General features: G+C 56.7%; 4 protein-coding genes across 6 annotated transcripts; 2 read left to right on the top strand and 2 right to left on the bottom strand.

Annotated features, from left to right (window-relative positions):
- Positions 1 to 485: 485 nt before the first annotated feature.
- On the bottom strand, positions 486 to 7,387 carry RPL3L (ribosomal protein L3 like). Of its 3 annotated transcripts, none has more exons than XM_082669589.1 (10): positions 7,317 to 7,387; positions 6,631 to 6,823; positions 5,166 to 5,334; positions 3,868 to 4,003; positions 2,376 to 2,562; positions 2,116 to 2,276; positions 1,808 to 1,912; positions 1,246 to 1,341; positions 895 to 1,014; positions 486 to 627 (listed from the first exon to the last, which is right to left on the bottom strand). In XM_082669589.1, exons 1-10 carry the CDS (start codon positions 7,317 to 7,319, stop codon positions 571 to 573), a joined length of 1,227 nt encoding a protein of 408 aa, XP_082525715.1. In that variant the 5' UTR covers positions 7,320 to 7,387; the 3' UTR covers positions 486 to 570. The 3 variants fall into 3 exon arrangements, with proteins under 3 accessions (XP_082525715.1, XP_082525716.1, XP_082525717.1); XM_082669590.1 differs by having other exon boundaries at positions 1,808 to 1,909; XM_082669591.1 differs by lacking the exon at positions 1,808 to 1,912.
- Positions 7,388 to 10,273: 2,886 nt separating this feature from the next.
- NDUFB10 (NADH:ubiquinone oxidoreductase subunit B10) lies at positions 10,274 to 12,946 on the top strand. Its single transcript, XM_082669835.1, has 4 exons — positions 10,274 to 10,514; positions 11,857 to 11,995; positions 12,383 to 12,522; positions 12,786 to 12,946. Exons 1-4 carry the CDS (start codon positions 10,367 to 10,369, stop codon positions 12,887 to 12,889), a joined length of 531 nt encoding a protein of 176 aa, XP_082525961.1. The 5' UTR covers positions 10,274 to 10,366; the 3' UTR covers positions 12,890 to 12,946.
- A 262-nt stretch (positions 12,947 to 13,208) lies between these two features.
- RPS2 (ribosomal protein S2) lies at positions 13,209 to 15,211 on the bottom strand. Its single transcript, XM_082671629.1, has 8 exons — positions 15,193 to 15,211; positions 14,827 to 15,015; positions 14,649 to 14,738; positions 14,400 to 14,507; positions 13,970 to 14,143; positions 13,730 to 13,889; positions 13,419 to 13,510; positions 13,209 to 13,322 (listed from the first exon to the last, which is right to left on the bottom strand). Exons 2-8 carry the CDS (start codon positions 15,010 to 15,012, stop codon positions 13,242 to 13,244), a joined length of 891 nt encoding a protein of 296 aa, XP_082527755.1. The 5' UTR covers positions 15,013 to 15,015; positions 15,193 to 15,211; the 3' UTR covers positions 13,209 to 13,241.
- A 2,126-nt stretch (positions 15,212 to 17,337) lies between these two features.
- On the top strand, positions 17,338 to 19,229 carry RNF151 (ring finger protein 151; the record flags this gene model as incomplete). The annotated part of the gene is given in 4 exon segments (XM_082671630.1): positions 17,338 to 17,546; positions 17,875 to 17,971; positions 18,742 to 19,176; positions 19,179 to 19,229. Coding segments are annotated over 4 exon segments (792 nt in total).
- Between the last annotated feature and the right edge of the window lie 1,127 nt (positions 19,230 to 20,356).

Raw genomic sequence — 20,356 nt, 5'->3', positions numbered from 1 at the left:
TGCCCGCCTCCTGCCCCGCCTCCCGAGAACCAATCCCACTCGGATTCCGGACCTGCCCCGGCGCCCTAGGCCCCGCCCCCCAAGGGGACCAATCACGTCCAGAGGTGCGAGACACCCTCGCAGGGCCCGCCTCCCGTTGACCCGCCCTTTCCACGGACCAATCCCACCCCGGGACTAGGGTTCCGGCTTCCGCCTCCAGGAGGCCCCGCCCCCTCCCGAGGACCTGCCCCCTCCGTCTTCCAGCAGGCCCCGCCCACCACTAAGGACCACTCCTGAGCGGTCCCCGCGGCCCCGCCCCTGCCCCCTGCCCCTCCCCCCCAGCCCCTAGCAGCAGGGCGGGGCGCTGAGCTGCGCTGGGTTTGGGGTGGCTGTCGCGGTGCACTACACTGAGCCGCGTACGCTCTCGTCGTTTCCCGGCGCTTAAGCCCCGGGCTGCCGGCCGTTGACCAGCCTTTCCGCGCCCCCCAACTCTGAGACACCGCGGGAAGAGTTGTCTCTGGCTTTTATTAGACAAGGGGACAGGCGGGGGTTGCGCCGCGCTTTTTTCAGGCTCCCTCCATCCCATCCTGCCTACAAGTCTCCCGAGGTTTCCGGCTTTTCCTTCTCAAGATGCTTCTTCTGGGGACCCTGGTGGGAGAGGGACAGGAGGAGCGTTAGTCACAGGGGTCTAACCAGCCGCCTGGGTTACGCGGAGTCGGCCCTGTGCCCTCTCCCACTTGCTCCTCCCCTACTTCCTTTCTGGCAAGAATCAGTGCCCAGGACTGGACCCCTAAAAGCCCCCTCCTGTGGATGAGTGCAGGGACATGCGTGCCACCCCCATCTGCTCAGCTTCCCCGCTCTGGGGCAGGTAGGATGTGGTGTCAGAGCCCCAGAGAGCAAGGCTGGTGGGCTCACCATGAAGACCCTCTTCTCTTGGGCTGTCTGGAAGCGGCCATGGCCAAACTTGGAGGTGGTGTCAATGAACTTGAGCTCGATGTTCTCCAGGGCCCTGCGGCTGTGGTGCACCAGGAGGGACTGTGGCCGGTGGGAGAGGGGAGCCGTCACCGTGGGAGGTCCCCACTCAGCCCCTCCCATTACCCCCAGTCAGGAAGGTCTTGCTCACCCAGATTCTGTTAGAACCTCTCCCTCTTTGCTTTCGCCATCCCCACCCCTCCTGAAGCAGGCTGGAGGACAGGGCAGGCCAGCCGCCCAACTCCCCCAAGGCCCATGGGGCTCCCACTCCCCAGCTCACCACCTGGCACTGACCTTCCTCAGCGTGATGACCCTCTTCTTGGTGCCCGCGATGCAACCTTTCAGCATGATGAAGTCATTGTTGACTTCCCCGTAGTGGGGGAAGCCACCCTGTGGGAAGGTGAGTCCAGGAAAGGGGCTGCTGGGTTAGGAGGCAGCTGGAGGCCCTAGGAGAATTCCCCTGGCCTAGGGTGACATTCTCAATCACTAATCAGGGCAGCATCTGAGCCACACCCTAAGTCCTTCCCGTGATTATCTTATTTAAAAATCTGCATTTTACAGAGGAGGAAACTGAGGCTCAGAGGGGTGAAGTCACTTGCTCCAGGCCCCGCAGCTGCTACCCACTGCAGCTGGAGTTTGAGCCCAGGCAGCCTGACTCCAAGGCCACAGTCAGAGCTGTTGCACTCCGCACCCTGTGACAGCAGCTGGAGGATGAGCTGTCTGCAGTGGTGGCTCTGAGGATGCAGAAACAGCAGGGGTTTGGTCCACCAGGTGGTCCACCCTGTAGCCTGAGCTCTTGGGAGAGGGCAGCACCCCACAGGCCTGCCCCACAGCCAAACTGGCGGCCCACCCTCACCAGTGGTGTGATGGATTTGTCGGTCACATCGTAGCTGGTGGATGCGTTGTTCTTAACCACCTTCCCGTCCTCCGTGTGCAGCCCCCGACCAATGCGGTAGATCTGCTAGGAGCACAGGGCACATTGGGGACAGCAGGTAGCCTCTGGGGCTGGCAAGATGCCCACACCCATCAGAATGTGGGCTTAGACCCAGGCGCTGGTGGGGGCATTTCAGAGCCTTAGGGGGCCAGGCAGCATCTGGGTCATGCACCCCACTCACTGGGGTGTGGTCACGGGCATCCCCCCTCAAACCAGGCCTGCGGACACACCTTCTTGTTGAGCTCTGTGCGGTGATGGTAGCCCTTCTGCCCAGCCCGGGCGATGGAGCAGCCCACGCGGGCAGGGTGCCAGGCACCAATGCAGGCCACCTTGCGCAGCCCCTTATGGGTCTTCCTCGGCAGCTTCTTGGTATGCCAGCGGCTCGTGACCCCTGCAGGTGGGAGGGGCAGGGTGGGTGGCTTAGAGGCCAGTTTGGCCCCCACCTCCTCCAGGTAGCCTTCCTGGAGCCGCCATCCCCACCCGGCCCTACCTTTGACGCCCCTGCCCTTGGTGACGGCAATGACATCAATGACCTCACTCTGGCTGAACACACTGTGCACTGGCACCTGCTTCTCCAGCCGGGCCTGGGCCCAGGCCACCTTCTCAGCCACCGTGCCGCCATTCAGCTGGATCTCCATGATATGGGCCTTCTTCTGCCGGAAGGGCAGCAGCTTCATCTGTAAGACATGGCACGGCCAGTCGGTTCCCAGAAAGTCACACACACACCCATTTGCCGATACGACATGGCCAGCTGGTGATCCCTGGCAGACTTTCACGCATGCATTCATTCAACAGATGATCCCATGCTCTGGTGTGCCTATATGCCACGTTCTGTGCGAGGCACTGGGGATGCAGCATGGAATGAGGCAGACAGCGTCCTGGCCCCCATGGAGCCACCATCTAGTTGGGCGGCAGAAACCAAGTAAACTCTTGGATAGGCCTAAGTGTTGTGATGAAATATTGAGGGTGGAGGGGACAGTTATTGCACATGACAGTGGTGAAGGAGGGCCTCTCTGAGGAGGTGACATCAATGGCAAGAAGGAACCACTAGGTGAAGATCTGAGAGCTTTTGGGGCAGAGGGAACCGCATATGCAAAGGCCTTGTGGCAGGGAAGATGGGGGGGCAGTGGTTGGTGGGACAGAAACGAGACCAGTGTGTCTGGACTGTGGTGAACAGGGAGGAGGGTTCAGGATGGTGATAGGTGAGCAGGGGCCTGGCCAGGCAGGTCTCATAGGGAGTAGCTTGGGCTTTATTCCAAGTGCAGGGTGTGACATGATCTGTTGCACATTTTTAAACATCTCTGGCTGCTGCTGTGTGAGGTGGAAGCAGGGACACGGTTAGGTCACAGCATAGGGCTCAACCTGTACTGATGGAGGACCTGTTGCATATAAGCCTCCTGGGGGGTGTGGTACAGCAGTGAGCAGGAAGCTGTGACCCCTGCCCCCATGGAGCTCAAGTCTATGGAGGGAGATGGATGTTAACCAATGACACACATAACCAGGAACTACAAGTGGGAGAGTAACTCAGGCAGGTGGGGAGGGTCATTGCTCCGGGCCTGGGAAGGCTTCCCTGAACGTTCCAGAAAAAGCCAGAGGGTATAGGTAACCTGTCAACCCACACGAAGCCAGACCCCACTCACGAATGTTGATTCACACCCACATGTGCCAGACCCCAAACAGAGGCTGCCGGACCCCCACACCCAACACTGGGCAGGTGATCCTGGACCTTTGGGGCATTTCAGGGCCTTGGTTGACTGCTGGGTGTGGCCAGTACCCCGTAGCCCTCAGAGTGCACTGATGCCCAACACCCCATCCCCGGGGCTGCAGGCGGCTGGCTGGTCAGCCGACACTTTGGGCCCATGCCCGAGGCTCACAGTATTTTTAGGCTGACATTTGCCAGGGCTCAGGGAAGCCAGGCTGAGGGAGGTTGGGCCCAGGTGGTGGACTGGCTGACCAGTGTGGACCAGGGGGTAGGGGCTGACCTGGGTGTGGACGATGACCCGGATGACCTTGCAGTACTTTTTCATGGCAGCAAAGTCCCTCTGCAGCTGCTTCTTGCCGTCGGCATCGCGCCACCTCTTGCAGGCCTTGGTGAAGGCTTTTTTCTTGCTCTTGTGCCTGAGCCGTGCACAGAGGGTGCTCAGCACAACCAGAATGGCAGCCTCTACTGCATCCTACCAAGCATGGGCTTAGATGTCCCCCTCCTCCCTCCTCCCCTTCCCAGGGGAGGCATTGCTGGGCCCCTGGGGTCCCTGGGCTGGTTCCGGGCGCCCTCCTTAAGCACAGACTGTCTTTCCCTCTCTAGGCCTCAGTTTCCTCCTCCGTAAAGTGGGTACCCTCCCTGCCTCCTGGGGCTGAGAGTGAGCAGATGTGCAGGAGCCCAGGGAAGGGGCGTGCCAGCCAGCCATGGCCACGTGCCCACTTTGCCATGGCCGCTGAACCCACTTCTAAAGTGAACAGTCAGGACTGGCCAGGCCCCACACCCCATCGTTCCTAACCCTTGCCAGGATGCTGGAAGGTGGACATCATTATCCCCATCCTACAGATGAAGAAACCGAGGTTCACAGAGGTCAGATGAGGGGCAAGTTGATCACAATTGCAGCAGCAAAAACAAGACCAGCTGGCGTTCGCTGAGCTCTTTCCCTGTGCTGAGCACTTGACACACTCTGCTCAGCTCATCCTCAGGGCTGCCCCAAGATGCGGAGACCTCTCCTGTTCCCATTTGATGGTGTTTGTGGGGAGTGTGTGTGTGGGGGGTGAGGTGAGGTTCTAAAAGGTCAGTCAGCTTGCCTGTGGTCACACAACCTGCTCTGACACTGGGGCCCAAGGTCCTCGCCTCCCATGGAGGCTACACGTGCCTCTGCCTCCATATGGAAGGGGATGTCTGTGAGGTTCCTCAGGCAGGGGTGCCTTCCCTTTCTGGACTTAATGCCAGGGAAGATTTGAGGCCTAAGGATGCCCTTCTTTCTGATGAAAAGAGCTTGTCAGTTGGCTATTTCCCTTTTCACCCTGGCTACTAGGAAGCTTGGAACCAACTCTGACATTCCATCAAATCAGTTCTTAGTTCACCCTGAGGATGAGAATGTTTGCTTTCCTTTTTCCTCTAACTAATTTCCTCTCCAGCCCTCTAGTCCTTGTCTTTTATTGGAGGGAAGGCATCACACACTCACACGCATACACACACACACACACACACACACACACACACACACACACACTTTTCTGCCTTCCACACGCTGCTGACACTCCTCCTCCTGCCCAACCACCCAGCATCCCTCACCAGTCCTTGTAGAAGCGGCGGCGGCACTCGTCGCTGAGATGTTCCGCAAAGATGGTCTTGAAGCTCCGCAGGCCTCGTGGGGTGGCCACGTAGCCCACCACGCCCACCACCACCACAGGCGGCGTCTCCACAATTGTCACCGCCTCCACCTCCTCCCGCTTGGAAATTTCTGAACGAAACCCAGAGACAGAGGCGTGGAGGGGGGCCTCCGAGTCCCATGGGGAGTTCCATGGAGAGGGGACAGGGGTGGAAGTGCTGACCACAGCCCCACCTGCCCGCGGGAGGACCCAGCACCAGAGCCCCAGGGCTGTTGCGGACAGAGGCCCCTGTGAGCAGGCCCCTGACCTCCAGCCCTGAGCCTCCCCACTCCCAGCCCTTCTCTCCCTGCTCTGCCCTGCGTGTGGAGCCACTGCTGGGCAAGACCCCACAGGTGTCCATAGTAGCTCTGACTCAGCTCAGGTAAGGCCTGACCTGCTACTGCCTTGGTTTCCCCACCAGACCGCCCAGGAGAGCCACAGCCAGAGCAGCGTCCCCCAAAGGGTAGGGTTGGTCATCCTCTAGGGGAGTACAAATGGGCACTATGAATGTATATGGATGAGTTCTAGAACAAAACCTAAGACTTGTCCTAAACCCATGATTTTATAGATGTTATTAATGAGGCTGATCTGAAGTCAAAGAAGTATATGCTTAAAATATATATTAGGGGAATTCCCTGGCGGTCCAGAGGTTAGGACTTGGCACTTTCACTGCCGAGGGCCCGGGTTCGATCCCTGGCCAGGGAACTAAGATCCTGCAAGCCTCGTGGCGCAGCCAAAAAATATATACTTTAGGAGAGATGGAGAACAGATGAGTGGTTGCCAGAAGGTTGGGGGGTGGCGGCTGTGGCTATAATAGGGCAACAGGACGGACTGTTGTGGGAATGGAACGTTCCAAGGTGGTGGGTACACGCATTTACACATGACAGAAACTGTCATTTACACGTGACAGAACCAGAGAACTAAATAAACACACATCTTATTCAGGAGAATCCAGCATAAGATGAGTAGGGTGTATCCATGTCATTATCCAGCTGTGACATATTACAATGGTTTTAAGAGATGTTTCCATTGGGGAAACTGGGTAAAGGGTGCGTGGAATCCCTCTGTATTATTTCTTATAACCACACTACGATGATCTCAAAACCGGAAGTGTGTAGGGGCACCTGCCCTTGAATCTTAGCTCTTACAAGTTTCATAACTGCTCTATTTCCTCATCTGTAAACTGGGGCAATGACAGATCGGTTCTTGAGGCACGGCCAGCAGTCAACGTTCTGACTGAGGTGCCCATGGGCGGGGCCTGGCCCCTTCTGGGGCTGTTTCCCCTCTGGAAGCCCAGTTGTGGCTCCTAGCCTCTGGAAGAACCTCCAGATCTTCTGGCGGTCGGGGGTGCTCGGCCCGCCCCCCAGGGGCCCCTAGAGGCCACTCACTGAGCCCTGGCCGGTGCACCTCCCGCAGAGTGTGTGTCATGCCAGCCTTGTAGCCCAGGAAGGCCGTGAGGTGCACGGGCCGGCTGGGGTCGTCCCGAGGCCACGTCTTCACCTTGCCCCGGTGCCGGCGGCTCCTCTTGTGTGGCAGGAAGCCCAGTTGTCCATGCCGAGGGGCAGAGAACTTCCGGTGGGACTGGGGACAGAAGGGAAGGGAGATCAGAGCTGGGGTCTCCCTGCTGGGTGCAGCTGGGCAGTCCCAGAGACCAGACCAGAAGTGAGCTAGAGACCCCAGGCTGAGACCTGGTGGCCCTCAGGGCCTGCATCTGTCCACAAGAAAGGAGGGAAACTTCTCCAAGGGCAGTGTCTTAGGGACAGAGCCAGCGGCAGCCCCCCTTACCCGTGGGCTTCCTGTCTCAGTGGCCTGGTCCTGCCTGTCTGGGCCCAGAAGAGGCAGATCCACACTGCAGCCAAGGCCACAGAGGCAGGGGGCCACTGCCATCTGTCCCTCTGTTTGCCTGTCCTAGGCCTGGAAGCCAGTGCTTGGGCCCCCTGCTGTCCCCTGTAATCACCTACTCTGTCACAGGCCCAAGGACCTTCTCTGCTGGGATAGATCCCAGAAGCCCACCTGCCCCTCGCCAGGAAGCTGGCGTGCTTCCCCCCAACCCCCCTCCCGCCAGCCCACTGACCATGGAGGCCTGTCCCTGCAGGTTAGGAAGGGAAGGGGCCACCTCACCAGGCGTCGGAGGTCAAGTGGCAGGGCCAGGACGCACAGCAGCCAGATCCCAGATTTAGCCCCTGGCAGGGGAGCTCTGTCATCTCCTGTGGCGGATGTGGGCTCTGGTGTCAGAAGCGGGCCTGGCCCAGGGCAGGGCGAAGGGGGGCAGCCTGGGCAGCCTGGGGGGGTGCACCTGGAGCTAGGGCTGGCACTCGTTTCCTCAAATGTCCTGGGACTGGGTCACACACTTTGTTTTCTGCTTTGTGTGACCCTCCAAAACGGGAACAACTTGGCCTGGTAGGGGGTTTAGGAACTCGGGTTTGGGAGTTTCCCTTGGGCAGCTGCCATTAGGAGTGTCTGAGTCCAGTTTGCTGGCCTTGAAGCAGAGCAGATTCCTGTGCTGTCCTGAGGCTGTGAACCTGAACTGGAAAAACGGTGGGAAGATGGGGAAGTTTGGCTGTGTGCCCAGAGGATCACTAGAGCTGTGATTCAATCAAGGTCCCTTGACTCTAGTAGCTGTGAGCCAAGAACACTTAGGATACTTTTTTTTTTTAATATTTATTTATTTGGTTGCACCAAGTCTTAGTTGCAGCAGGCGGGCTCCTTAGTTTCGGCATGCATGTGGGATCTAGTTCCCTGACCAGGTATTGAACCCAGGCCCCCTGCATTGGGAGCACAGAGTCTTAACCACTGCACCACCAGGGAAGTCCCTTAAGATAATTTTTATGAACTTAAATTTTTTTTTATACTTTTTAAAAATAAATTTATTTATTTATATTTTATTTTTGGCTGCGTTAGGTCTTCGTTGATGCCTGCAGGCTTCCTCTAGTTGTGGCCAGCAGGAGCTACTCTTTTTTTTTTTTTTTAATTTATTAATTTGTTTATTTTTGGCTGTGTTGGGTCTTCATTTCTGTGCGAGGGCTTTCTCTAGTTGTGGCGAGCAGGGGCCACTCTTCATCACGGTGCGCAGGCCTCTCACTATCGCGGCCTCTCTTGTTGTGGAGCACAAGCTCCAGACGCGCAGGCTCAGTAGTTGTGGCTCACGGGCCTAGTTGCTCCGCAGCATGTGGGATCTTCCCAGACCAGGGCTCAAACCTGTGTCCCCTGCATTGGCAGGCAGATTCTCAACCACTGTGCCACCAGGGAAGCCCAGGAGCTACTCTTCATTGCAGTGTGCAGGCTTCTCATTACAGTAGCTTCTCTTGTTGCGGAGCACGGGCTCTAGGTGCACGGCCTTCAGTAGTTGTGGCTTGTGGGCTCTAGAGTGCAGGATCAGTAGTTGTGGCACACGGGCTTAGTTGCTCCACGGCATGTGGGATCTTCCCAGACCAGGGCTCAAACCCGTGTCCCCTGCATTGGCAGGCAGATTCTTAACCACTACGCCACAAGGGAAGTCCCTGAAATCTCTTATTTTTTAATTCAAAGATTTTATGGTTATAAAGTTCTGTAATTGTAGAATCAGAGTTTTACAGGCCTAAGATATCTCTGCAGGTCTGTGGATTTTGCATCCCTGGTTGCTAAAATTCTATGCTACCAAAATCTACAATTCTTTGTTTTTGTCGTTGTTTTTGAATGACAAAGCTACTTTTAATACTTTGGGCTGAGTCTGGCAGGAAAAAAATCACTGGGAAGGGGTAAACCCCTCAGCCCAGAAATGGCCCTGGGGGAGAGGGGCTCCCTGAAGGAAGGAAGCACAGGAGTGACATGTTGCAGACTCAGGGCCAAAGGGAACACCCTCGGTGCTGGGCCTGGGAGCACACAGTGGGGGCTCCAGCCACACAGGCCAAGGGCCAGAGGGTCGGCCATGGAGCCACAAAGCTGCTTGGGTCCCTCCCTCTCATTTGCCTTTTTCTGCTTCTGCTGCGTGATCTCTGAGTCCGTCTGCTGCTGGGTGGCAGCAGAAAGCCATCATCTGGGTGCTTTCCCTTAACTGAGTACTACTCTGCTTTCTCATATTCCTCTGGTGGGCGAGCTCGTGCTGGTTACTGCGGGTCATGCGATGACTCCGGCCCACCTCCATTGGGTCCCCTCGTTCAGCCCGACATTGCAGGCCAATGTTATGATTAGTTGAGTGTGACAGTTTCTAAGAGTTCATGATTTGAAGATTTAAGGTTACTATGATTCTGGATTCTGTGCGTCCATAGAGTTAATGACTGACCCCAGCCTCTGGGCAGGAAGTGACCAGCACCCATCCTCCCTGGTGCTAGCCAGAGGGTATGCCAGGTATGGAGATCACAGAGGGTGGCCAGTAGGGCCCTGGTCAGTGGAGCTGCCTCAAGGGCACAACAGTGCTCAGGGCCAGGATGGAACCCTCAGAACCAAAACAGAGTGCCCTGTGCCCAGGGTAGGAGCCACTTCTCCCTAGTCGTGGGGTGGGGAGGGGTGAGGGTGGAGAGGGGAAACCCTACCTCCTGTGCTGTCCCAGGCAGCCCCCTCTCCAAGCTCAGTGGCATCAGCCAGTCCATGAGGGGCCCTGGCAGACACAGTGGAGCTCAGAGAGGGATGTAGGGAATGGACAATCCAAGAAGGCTTCCTGGAAGGGTACAGCTTTTGGCAGTTTGTGTTATCTGTTGACTTTGTTATTTGCTCTACCGGCCTGAGTTCTCCAGAAGAGCCCAGCTGTGTTCATCATTCTGCTCCCTGCTGCACTTGGCACGTGCCTACACGCCCTCCGAACTGAATGGTTTCCTTACTCCTGTGTCTGTCTCCCCTTAGAATGTAAATAGGGATCTGTTTCCTTCACCGCTGATACCAGCGCCCAGCACACAGTAGGCGCTCGTCGCGAGTGCAATGGCGCGGCGGTCCCATGCGAGGGCGCTCGCACTGCGAAGCATCTCCCGAGGCCACACTTGGGCAGGCGGGGTGAACTACAAGTCCCATGGTGCCTCGCGGGCGCCGTCGTTGTCCTGCGCAGGCGCGGCCGCTCTCCAGTTGTCCTCTGTGCGGGCGAACTAGGCCGCGGGACCGAGGCGGAGGCAGCGGGAGCGCGTCCGAGAGTCGAGCCCGCCGCGCGTCGCTGCCATGCCGGACAGCTGGGACAACAACGTGTACCCCGAGCCCCCGCGCCGCACGCCGGCGCCCTCGCCGCAGACCACTCTGACCAACCCTATCACCTATTTTACGAAGGCTTTCGACCTCCTCGTGGATCGGCCAGTGACCCTCGCGAGAGGTACGAGCCCCAGCCGGGCCTTGCGCCCCGGGGCCCCCCACCGCTCCCGGGCCCCCCGCACCCGTCACTCAGCCTGGATCCCCACTGCACCCCAGGCCTCACCTCTTGGGACGACCCCGCCACACACACACCAAGAGCCCTCACTGCTGTATGGCCCCTGCCGCCGTCCACGGACCCCTGGTCTCCGTCCTCGCTCAAATGTTAGGGGCTGTTTGCTGATCGAAGTCATCTGCGTCCTGAGGCTTGTTAGATCCCACTCTCCCTAAACGCTTTGCATCCTGCGTTTTGCACAGAAGGCGGTCACAGAGGGCTGTTGAGGTACAGGGGTTCTCCCAACCCTTTGCATGCCTGCAAAATGGCCCGGGTGGTCATTGATGGCCGAGGCCCCTTCCACCTACGTGTGCTGTAACTTGCCCTCCGTGTGTGCCCACGCTTGAGAGCTGCCCAAATTCCGCCATCTCTGGTCCAAACTAGGTGAACGTTTTAAACCATCGTTGCCCAGTTTGTGGTTCAGCCATCTTGGTGGTGCAGCAGGCAGAGCATAATGCCCTTAGTCACTAGTGCCAGGCGATTCATCAATCGCCTAATTAATCAATCCATTCATTCAACAACAGAACGTTTGGGGTGCATAGTATGCTCTGGTGGCTCTTTGTGGGGGGAGGAACCACCCTCACCCCACCCCACCCCGCCCCAAGGTCTGGAAAAAACAAGTAGTGGATCTGCTCCCTCTTTTGTATAGCAGTTTTTTAGAAAGTGTTTTATACGTCTGGATGGATGAGATCTCACTAGGTCCAACTTGTTCATTTACCCATGGGGAAGTTGAGGCCAGAAGGTCAGCAGTAGCAGAACTGGGACTGGAATCCCTGCTGGTGGCTCCCTGTTGGGGCCTGTTTGCCTCCACAGTGGAATCCCCGTGCTCTGGGGGAGCTGGGCCGGCAGGAGGGACTGTAGCAGGGTGTGGGCTTGCAGAGAACAGGCTCTGAATCCTGCCATCTCTCAGAGCCTGGGTCTCCTCTCTGTAAATGAAAAGGACCTGCCCCGCATAGGGTTATCGTGGGGACAAAGTGAGTTAATGTATTATGCAACACAGGGTGGTTCCTGGCTTACAAGAAACTCTCCATAAACCGTAGACATTGCCATTTGTAGCCCAGTCCTTTCCAGGACTGTGTGCCAGCCCACACCTCTTCTTTGGGAGTCCAGTTGCCAGTCTTTGTAAAAGCTGGGAACATTTGGGAAACCTGCCTCTTCCACGGCTTATGAGAAATACAAAGCTAAGAGCCCTTTCAAACTGTAGCTTCTCCAAACCAATAAGGCCTTTGGACCTGGGGTTTTCTCTTTGCAGAGTTTATAGAGCGGCAGCATGCCAAGAACAGGTATTACTACTACCACCGTGAGTTCCGCCGCGTGCCGGACATCACTGAGTGCGAGGAAAAGGACATATTGTGCATGTTTGAAGCAGAAATGCAATGGAGAAGAGACTAGTAAGTCCTCCCCCTTGGGCTTCTGCTCTTAGTCAGTGAATACTACTGAGCCCTGTGCAATGAGCATATTCCCTCCGGATGCCATGAGATGGTGGCCAACCCAGATCTAGGGGTGGAGGGGCCAGACCACAGGGCTCCCAGGCCCTGCCTTCATTTTACTTTCCCTGAGTACAGGGAATCCTTATAGACCTTAAGACCAGCGGTCCCCAACCTTTTTGGCACCAGGGACCAGTTTCATGGAAGAGTTTTTCCACGGGGTGGCGGTGGGGGGACGGTTCAGGCAGTAATGCGAGCCATGGGGAGTGGCAGATGAAGCTTCGGTAGCGGTCCACGGCCCTGGGGGTTGGGGACCCCTGTTGTTCATCACCTTTCTCATTTTCCTTTCAGCAAAGTTGATCAGGAAATCGTCAACATTATCCAGGAAAGGCTAAAGGCCTGTCAGCAGAGGGAAGGTGAGAGCTACAGGCAGAACTGTACCAAGGAGCTGGAGCAGTTCACCCAGGTGGCCAAGGCCTACCAGGACCGCTGTGAGTCAGCTCCACCCCAGCCTGCCTCCAGCTACTCCTGCTTCTGCCACCCCACTTCCCAGTCCTCCTTCCAGTCTCTACAGAGCTGGGTACTAGACGTTTTGCTAATTAGCCCAATCTCTGGTGGTTGTAAAAGAAAACCACCTCACCTCATCCCTTATCTGCTCAATAACTTGTCTTAGCTGCCCAAGCCCTCCCTGCATGGAGAAAAGACCACAAATTCCCATCATGGCCTATGACTCCCCTCCCCATCTCTTTCCCAGATCATGACCTGGGGGCCCATTATTCTGCCAGGAAGTGCCTGGCAAAACAGAAGCAGAGGATGCTGGCAGAGAGAAAAGCCACCAAAGAGACTGCTGCTGCCTGAGGCAGCTCGAGCCACCTCATGTGTCTGTCGCTGTTGCTAAAATAAAGAGTAATGGAATCCCTGTGGTGTCATCTTTAGCTCCCAACCTTGACACATTGATAAACCTTATTCAGATTTCTCATCTTATTGGCCCCATTTCCCTTCCAAATTCAGCCACCACTAAACTTGAGAATAGGGAGTTCCCTGATGGTCCAGTGGTTAGGAACTCTGCACTTTCACTGCTGGGGGCCCAGGTTCAACCCCTGGTCGGGAAACTAAGATCCCACAAGCTTCATGGTACGGCCCCCCCCCCAAAAAAAAACAAGAGACAACTATAAACTAGCTTCATTCACTTTATTTTTCTTATAGAAAACTATGTGGTGGCTACAGCTGGAGCCTGGGTCCTCTGCACAGAAACTCTGGTGTGGGTCTTTACAAGATGGTCAGTGAATTCCTAGAAAAACAAAAGAGGCTTCAGTTGTAACCAAACAGACTGCTACCCTTTGTTTTGCGCGGCCTATGCCTAACAGGGTGGCGGGGCAGGAAGTACCTGATATGGAGACTTGGTGAACACCGTCTCTTTCCAGAGATCAGGAGTGAGATAACTGTAGGTCTTGGAAATGGCATCAAAAGTGGCCTTGGCTGAAAAAGGGAAAATAGCAGAGGATTAGTGAACTGACCTGAGATGAACCCCCAGTTACAGCAAGAAGCTGTCGCACTCCTAGGAACAGAGAGGCCACTGTGGGCCAATCTGTCGTGCATTAGGAGAGCCTTCCTCTCTCTCTCAAAATACACCAACCACACAAAGAATGTGACTGAGCAGAGCTGAGAGAAGCCAGAGTCTACATGTGGGCCACCTACCGAAGTTGCCCAGCGTGGCAGTGCAGCCCCTGGCAGAGGTGTAGCAGTCGTCAATTCCAGCCATCATCAGTAGCTTCTTGGGCACAGGGGCTGAGACGATGCCAGTGCCCCTGGGGGCAGGGATGAGGCGCACCAGCACAGAGCCACAGCGGCCAGTCACCTGGGAAGGAGTAGAGTCAGGAGATGGGCTGGAGAGTCTGCACCACTGCAGGCCCTGCCACGCACCACCATCCAGCCTACCTTGCAAGGGACGGTATGGGGCTTGCCGATCTTGTTCCCCCAGTAGCCTCGTCGCACGGGGACGATGGAGAGCTTGGCCAGAATGATGGCCCCACGGATGGCAGTGGCTACCTCCTTAGAGCACTTCACGCCCAAACCAACATGTCCGTTGTAATCCCCGATGGCGACAAACGCCTGCAAAGAGACTGACGTGGCTGGTGGTCCACTGCCCTTCATAACGTCAGTAGCCACCCACCGCACAGGGTCTGTTGTGCCCCTCAAGGAAAGACTGGCCACCAGGAGACCTATCTGAGATCCTGAGGAGATCCTTTCTCTCTCTCCCCATTACGAAAGTCACACGCATGAACACAAGTGCAACCATGCAGAGCTGAGAGAGTCTCACAAAAGCCTTTGATAGAAACAGCCTAGGAAAATAAGATTGCTGGGGTACCTTGAACCTGGTCCGCTGGCCAGCACGGGTCTGCTTTTGCACAGGCATGATCTTCAAAACCTCGTCCTTGAGAGATGCCCCCAAGAAAAAGTCAATGATCTCAGATTCCTACAAGAAAAAAATTTGTGACAAAACTTTAATAAAACCAAAGGTGGAGCCTAGGACCCCTCAATGTCCAACCAGTGACAAAGCTCCCTCGACCCCAGCCAGGCCAAGGCCCCACCCAAGAAAAAGAGAACCTATGTTTACCTTGATAGGCAAAGAAAAGAGATAGATCTCCTCCAAGGACTTGATCTTCATGTCCTTAACCAAGCGGCCCAGCTTGGTGACGGGGAGCCACTGGAAGAAGAAAAGGCGCAGCAGGTGCCCAGGACCGCCTTCCCGGTGCCGTCCAAGTGCCCGCCTCACGCGCATAGCGCAGACCTACCTCCTTGTCCTCGGCCTTGCCTCCGCGAGCTCCGCGGCCTCGGCCCCGGCCCCGACCGCGACCCCGGCCCCGGCCCCGGACGCCGCTGCCGAAGCCTCCGCGGAAGCCACCACGGCTTCCCATGCCAGGGCCCCCGGGGCCTCCGGGGCCTCCGGGGCCTCCCGCAGCACCGGCGTCATCCGCCATTTGCTAAAAAGAGTAACAAGAACCAGCCGGTCAGTGAGGCCCTGGCATCTACGGACACCTCGGACGCCCAGGCCGGGCTTCAGCCCCACAGCGTGGGCGCACCAGCCCGGACCCCGCCCGATGGCGGCGGATTCCCACCGCCCAGGCCCACCGGCCGCAGCTACTAACGTGAATACTCACGTGTTTTTACGGAAAAAAAGAAGGAAGCTTTCCCCAAGGGAGTCTTTATATAGCGCCAAGCGCCGCGAGATCTCGGCTGCCCCACCCCAATCGCTCTTGCGCCAAGGGCCTATAAAACGGCCTGTGATTGGCTCCGAGGGGCCCCGCCCCCGCCGAGCTCGGCGAGTGCCTGCGTGTCCGCGGCCCCGGAATCTGCGCGACTGGGACGCTGCTATAAGGGACAGCTCGGTCTCTACCTCGTCTTCTTCGGCTGCAGGTAGGTCTGTTCATTAAGTACTTCTGCCTGGCACTTTGCGGCGCTGTGGGGTGGTTGGGAGATCGGCGTTGGCTGAAAATCACCCGCGGCTTTGGCCGTGGCCGCAGGTGAGACTCGGCGCCCAGAGCCACCGGGGGCCTCAGCTCACCGCCCGCTCTTCCGTGTGGGGAGGTGAAACCCAGGCCCCGACACGCGCCGCCGCTCCGGGCCCGGTTGCGGCTGCTCTCATGTTCCGGACTCTGGTACCTGATCCCTGATCTCGTCTTCTACCCTTAGGATGCCTGGATGCTCAGAGCCTGAGGCCGACGCCGCCGTGACCGGGGGGGGAAGGGGGGGCTCTGCTTTCGTTTTTCAATAAAGCTGTTGATCTGATTCATCCGTGTGTGGGTGTTCTTGAACCCCCGACTACCATCCTGGAAAACGCATCTGCTGACGTGGGAACCGAGGTGTGCTGTGGAGGGAGACCTTTGTGGGACACCTTCCTGGCCAGCTCAACTCTGCTTTGGATGCCACGCAGGGGTAGAACCCGGTCTTGAAGGTTGGCAAGTGATTTCTAAGATCCCACCCTCTAAAAGCGGCAGAGCCAGGTTTGAAACCATATTATTTCTACCCATACCCCGTATCTTCTACATCAGCCTGTAAAGTACCTTGAGCTTGAGGTGAGTCAGGCTGGATCAGCAAAACACTAACAAGGGTGGAAGTGTAAGACTTGCAGCTCAGAGGCTTGCAGTGGCTCCCTATTGCTCTCAGGAAAGGGTTAGGGTCGTTAGGATTTGATGAGCTCAACACTCAGTGGTATTGAAACTGCAGTTCTCTGTTCTGTGCCTCACACATGGAAATTGGTTTCCCCACACCTTTCCTCATAGGCCTACCCAGGTGGTCAGCCTACCTGCTCTGGGAGGCTCTCCCACATGCTAGGCTCCTGCTGCAGTACCACGGAAATCTGGTCCTCACTCCTGGTTTGTACCCTGGAGCTAGCTCCATAGGTCTCTGATCCTAAGAGACCTGATGATGAGTCAATGTCTGAAGCCCCCTGAACTCTTGGGGATCTGGCCACCTGGGCAGCCTATTTGAGGAAGGAGAGGGGAACAGTCCCTGCGCTCCTGCTGGAGCCTCAGCTTTGAGGAAATAGCCCCTGGAAGCTTGGTTCCAGCCTTAGTGCTATTTGAAGATGGCTGTCAGCCACCCCCAAGGCAGAGGCGAGGCAGGGGCTCCAGAGACCTATCCCGGCTCTGGGGTGCCCTGTGACTCTTGAGAGGGGAGCAAGAGCCAGGTGGTGCCCTGGGCCAGGGCTGTGATTGGCCTGAGCTGGACAATGCCACTGTGATGTCGGCCTGCTCCTGCTATGAAATGGAGGCTCCTGAGCCCCAGCGGTCAGTGGAGCTGCCATCCAGAGATCATGGTGAGCATTTAGACCTGTCCAGAGCTGGACCCCATTCCTCACTAAGATGATGTGCACAGTGGGGTACAAGCTCCCAAATAGGACACGGAAACCTTTCAGAGGGCTCTGGCCAAGTCTTTTTTTTAAAAAAATAGTATTTATTTATTTGGTTGCACTGGGTCTTAGTTGCAGCTCACGGGCTTCTTAGTTGAGGCTTGAGAACTCTTAGTTGCAGTATGCATGTGAGATCTAGTTCCCTGACCAGGGATCGAACCCGGGCCCCCTACATTGGGAGCACAGATTCTTATTCACTGCGCCATCAGGGAAGTCCCTCTGGGCAGGTGTTAACTCCAGGCCAAGGCCAGCTTCTACAGCTGGAGGTTGGTAGTCATGGGGGGTCTTGACCCTCCCCACTGTCGCCTCATAGTGGGTGCTAACCCAGCCCTCCACTTGGGGCTCTCATGTGGCCCACCTCCCACCCAAAGCTTCCTGGGGTCCTTCTCTGGGCATGTGGAGTGGGGAGCCAGATCCTGGTCCCAGCCAGGCCCTAATGCTGTCCTGGCCTTTGCAGAGTGGCGGGTATGATCTCAACCTCTTCACCAGCCCTCCCGACTGCAACTTCCTGTGCTCTGTCTGCCATGGAGTTCTCAAGAGGCCGATGAGGTTGCCATGCAGCCACATCTTCTGCAAGAGGTGCATCCTCCCGTGGCTAGCCAGGTGCTACTGGGCACCCAAAAGGCTGGGAGGGCAGGGGTGGGGCTGGGAGCCATTCCTGGGGCCCAGAACAGAGAGGAAGGTCAGCCAAGCACTGGGTCATGACGGCCATAAAGTTCAGCTGCCAAATCTCCTGGGACACTAATTTATGTGAGTCTGGTCACCCTGTGGTATCTGCAACCCTTAGCCCCAGCCTCAGAGCTGAGAGCTCCCTATAATGCCCTCTTATGTCTCTTCCAGCTAAAGAGAAGGAGGGACCACCAGGGGAGGCATGTTGCTGCCACTTGCTCTCCTCCCACTCCCAATAATCACCCCCACTCATGTCTCCTAGGCAGAAGACCTGTCCATGCTGCAGGAAAGAGGTGAAACAGAAAAAGATGGTCCATGTGAATAAACTCCGGAAGCTCATTGGCCGCCTGGAAGTCAAGGTAGCTCAAAACACCCACTCCCACCACCCTACCCTCCTCACCCCTGTAGGGGTGGGGAGCAGAGCCAGGAGAGAGGTTGAAAAGAATCCCATCCTCAGAACTGAGGGTTTCTACACCAACAGACTGCCCTCCTTGAGGTCATCAGACTTGGCTGAATTTGAGTCACTTCTCTACCACTTACTTGCTGTGTGACTTTGGGCATGTTACCTAACCTTTCTGAGCCCCAGGAGCCCCAGCTGTAAAATGGGGATTATAGAGAATGGAGTGTCTGTTGTGCTGCCCATTACTCTCCAGCCCCATAGTTTTATAGATGGGGAAATTTAGATTTTTTTTTTAAAAACCTGACTGGGCAGTTCCCTCATGGTCTAGTGGTTAGGATTCAGTGCTTTCACTGCCATGGCTCAGGTTCAATCCCTGGTCAGGGAACTAAGATCCCACAAGCCACACAGTGGAACCAAAAAAAAAAAAAAAAAAACCTGGCATACAAACAATCCACCCGACCAACCCAACCATGTAACTCCCTGTTCTCTAAACCTCAGGTCCTGTCCCCCTCCTCTCAGAGATTTAGATTTTTCCCACCTCCAAGCATTTGCTCCACCGTTTCCCTCTCTCCACCAAGCCAGTGGTACATAAGAGCTTGGGAGGCTCCCAGTTCAGTGGTTCCTGCTCAGTGGAATGCCATGGATGGGGGATTCTATGGGGGGCAGCCGGCTCATGGCTGGCAGTGCCTCACCTGGTTTGGCTCACACGATGCTCTCCTCCACCCCCAGTGCAAGAACGCCGAAGCTGGCTGCCTGGTGACGTGCCCCCTGGCCCATCGGAAGGGGCACCAGGACTCATGCCCTTTCGAGCTGATGGCCTGTCCCAATGAGGGGTGCACGTCGCGGGTGCCTCGTGGGAACCTGGCTGAGCACCGGCAGAATTGCCAGCATGGTGCCCATCAGCGCTGCCCCCTGGGCTGCGGGGCCACCCTGGGCCCGGCCGAACGCGCAAGCCACAACTGCTACCGTGAGCTGCGCAAGGCCTGGTGCCAGCGCCAGGAGCGCAGCCGGACCCTGGTGCTGTGCCTGCTACGGCGCATGCGCAAGGTGTACCGGTCTGCCAACCACATCCGCCGGCAGCTGGCCCAGCTCGGAGAGTTACTGGAGGAAGATGACGCCCTGCTCTTGGGCGCCCCGCAAGAGGAGGCTGAGGCCCCCCCCCAGAAGGCAGCATTGGGGCTGAGACGTGGGGGGCCCAGGGCCAAGCTACCTTGTAAATAGGAGAGTAAATAAACGCAGAGCCCCGGCCTGGCCGCCTCACCACCGCTGTGCTTGCTGGCCTCACGCCTTCCCCTCCAGGCATTACTCACCTCATCTGAAAGGGACATCTTGGCCTGTTTACCTGAACCTTTCCAAGGTCTTTCCCACTAGTTCTTCACACTGGCTCACCGGCTTCTGTGGTGTCTCCCAAGTGCCTAGAACACTGCTTTGCACGTGGAATGTGCTCAATCAATATTTGAACGACTCTGAAATCACCCGACTTATTAATTTACCTGCGTTATTTCTCATACTATACCGGAAGCCCTAAGGCAGCGCCCGGTTCACAGGCTGTATCTGCTAACTCACCACACCTGACCACTCTTGCCCCAAATCCCAGAATGCCAAGGGGGCAGGAGTCTTGGGATTACTTTAGTAAACATTTCCTACGAATACCTTTTTTGCTTTTTTTTTAATACATTTATTTATTTATAAATAAAGATGCGCACGGCCTTTTGCTGCGGCGAGCCGGGTCTACTCTTCTTGCGGTAAGTGGGCGCCTCATTGCAGTGTCTTCTCTTGTTGGAGAGCACGGGCTCTAGACGCACGGGCTCTAGACGCACAGGTTTCCGTAGTTGTGGCTTGCGGGCTCTAGAGCGCAGGCTCAGTAGTTGAGGCGCAGGGGTTTAACTTTAGTTGGTCTGCAGCATGTGGGATCTTCCTGGACCCTGGTTCGAACTCATATCCCCTGCAGTAGTAGGCGGATTCTTAACCACTGAGCCACCAGGTACGTTCCCGAATACCTTTTTAAATGTCCAGTAAGGGCTTCCCTGGTGGCGCAGTGGTTGAGAGTCCGCCTGCCGATGCAGGGGACACGGTTCGTGTCCCGGAGGAAGATCCCACGTGCCGCGGAACGGCTGGGCCCGTGAGCCATGGCCGCTGAGCCTGCGCGTCCGGAGCCTGTGCCCCGCAACGTGAGAAGCCCGCGTACCGCAAAAAAAAAAAAAAAAAAAAAAAGTCCAGGAAAACGACAGGCAGCTAGAGACCCCAGCACACTGCCAGTCGACCCCAGCCGCTTCCACGTTGTTCTACAGCCCGCCCTCAAGGCCGGAAACACCTCTGCCATCTTCCGCTTCCTGACGCCGCT

Source organism: Grampus griseus (genome assembly GCF_964374135.1).
Source record: "Grampus griseus genome assembly, chromosome: 14".
Taxonomy (NCBI): Eukaryota; Metazoa; Chordata; class Mammalia; order Artiodactyla; family Delphinidae; genus Grampus; species Grampus griseus.
This window is presented reverse-complemented; position numbering and strand designations above follow the sequence as displayed.

Bases quoted from the DNA above. Each gene is read 5' to 3' on its own strand.
- RPL3L (XM_082669589.1), bottom strand. The intron at 1,342-1,807 runs GTGAGGGTGGGC...ACCTTCCCACAG, and splicing joins ACAAATCCATCACACCACTG to GGTGGCTTCCCCCACTACGG. The intron at 1,015-1,245 runs GTCAGTGCCAGG...CACCGGCCACAG, and splicing joins GGGTCATCACGCTGAGGAAG to TCCCTCCTGGTGCACCACAG.
- NDUFB10 (XM_082669835.1), top strand. From the start codon at position 10,367: ATGCCGGACAGCTGGGACAACAACGTGTACCCCGAGCCCCCGCGCCGC. The intron at 11,996-12,382 runs GTAAGTCCTCCC...TTTTCCTTTCAG, and splicing joins ATGCAATGGAGAAGAGACTA to CAAAGTTGATCAGGAAATCG. The intron at 12,523-12,785 runs GTGAGTCAGCTC...TCTCTTTCCCAG, and splicing joins CAAGGCCTACCAGGACCGCT to ATCATGACCTGGGGGCCCAT.
- RPS2 (XM_082671629.1), bottom strand. From the start codon at position 15,012: ATGGCGGATGACGCCGGTGCTGCGGGAGGCCCCGGAGGCCCCGGAGGC. The intron at 14,508-14,648 runs GTAAACATAGGT...TTTTTCTTGTAG, and splicing joins TCTTTTCTTTGCCTATCAAG to GAATCTGAGATCATTGACTT. The intron at 13,511-13,729 runs GTAGGTGGCCCA...TCCCTTTTTCAG, and splicing joins TGCCACGCTGGGCAACTTCG to CCAAGGCCACTTTTGATGCC.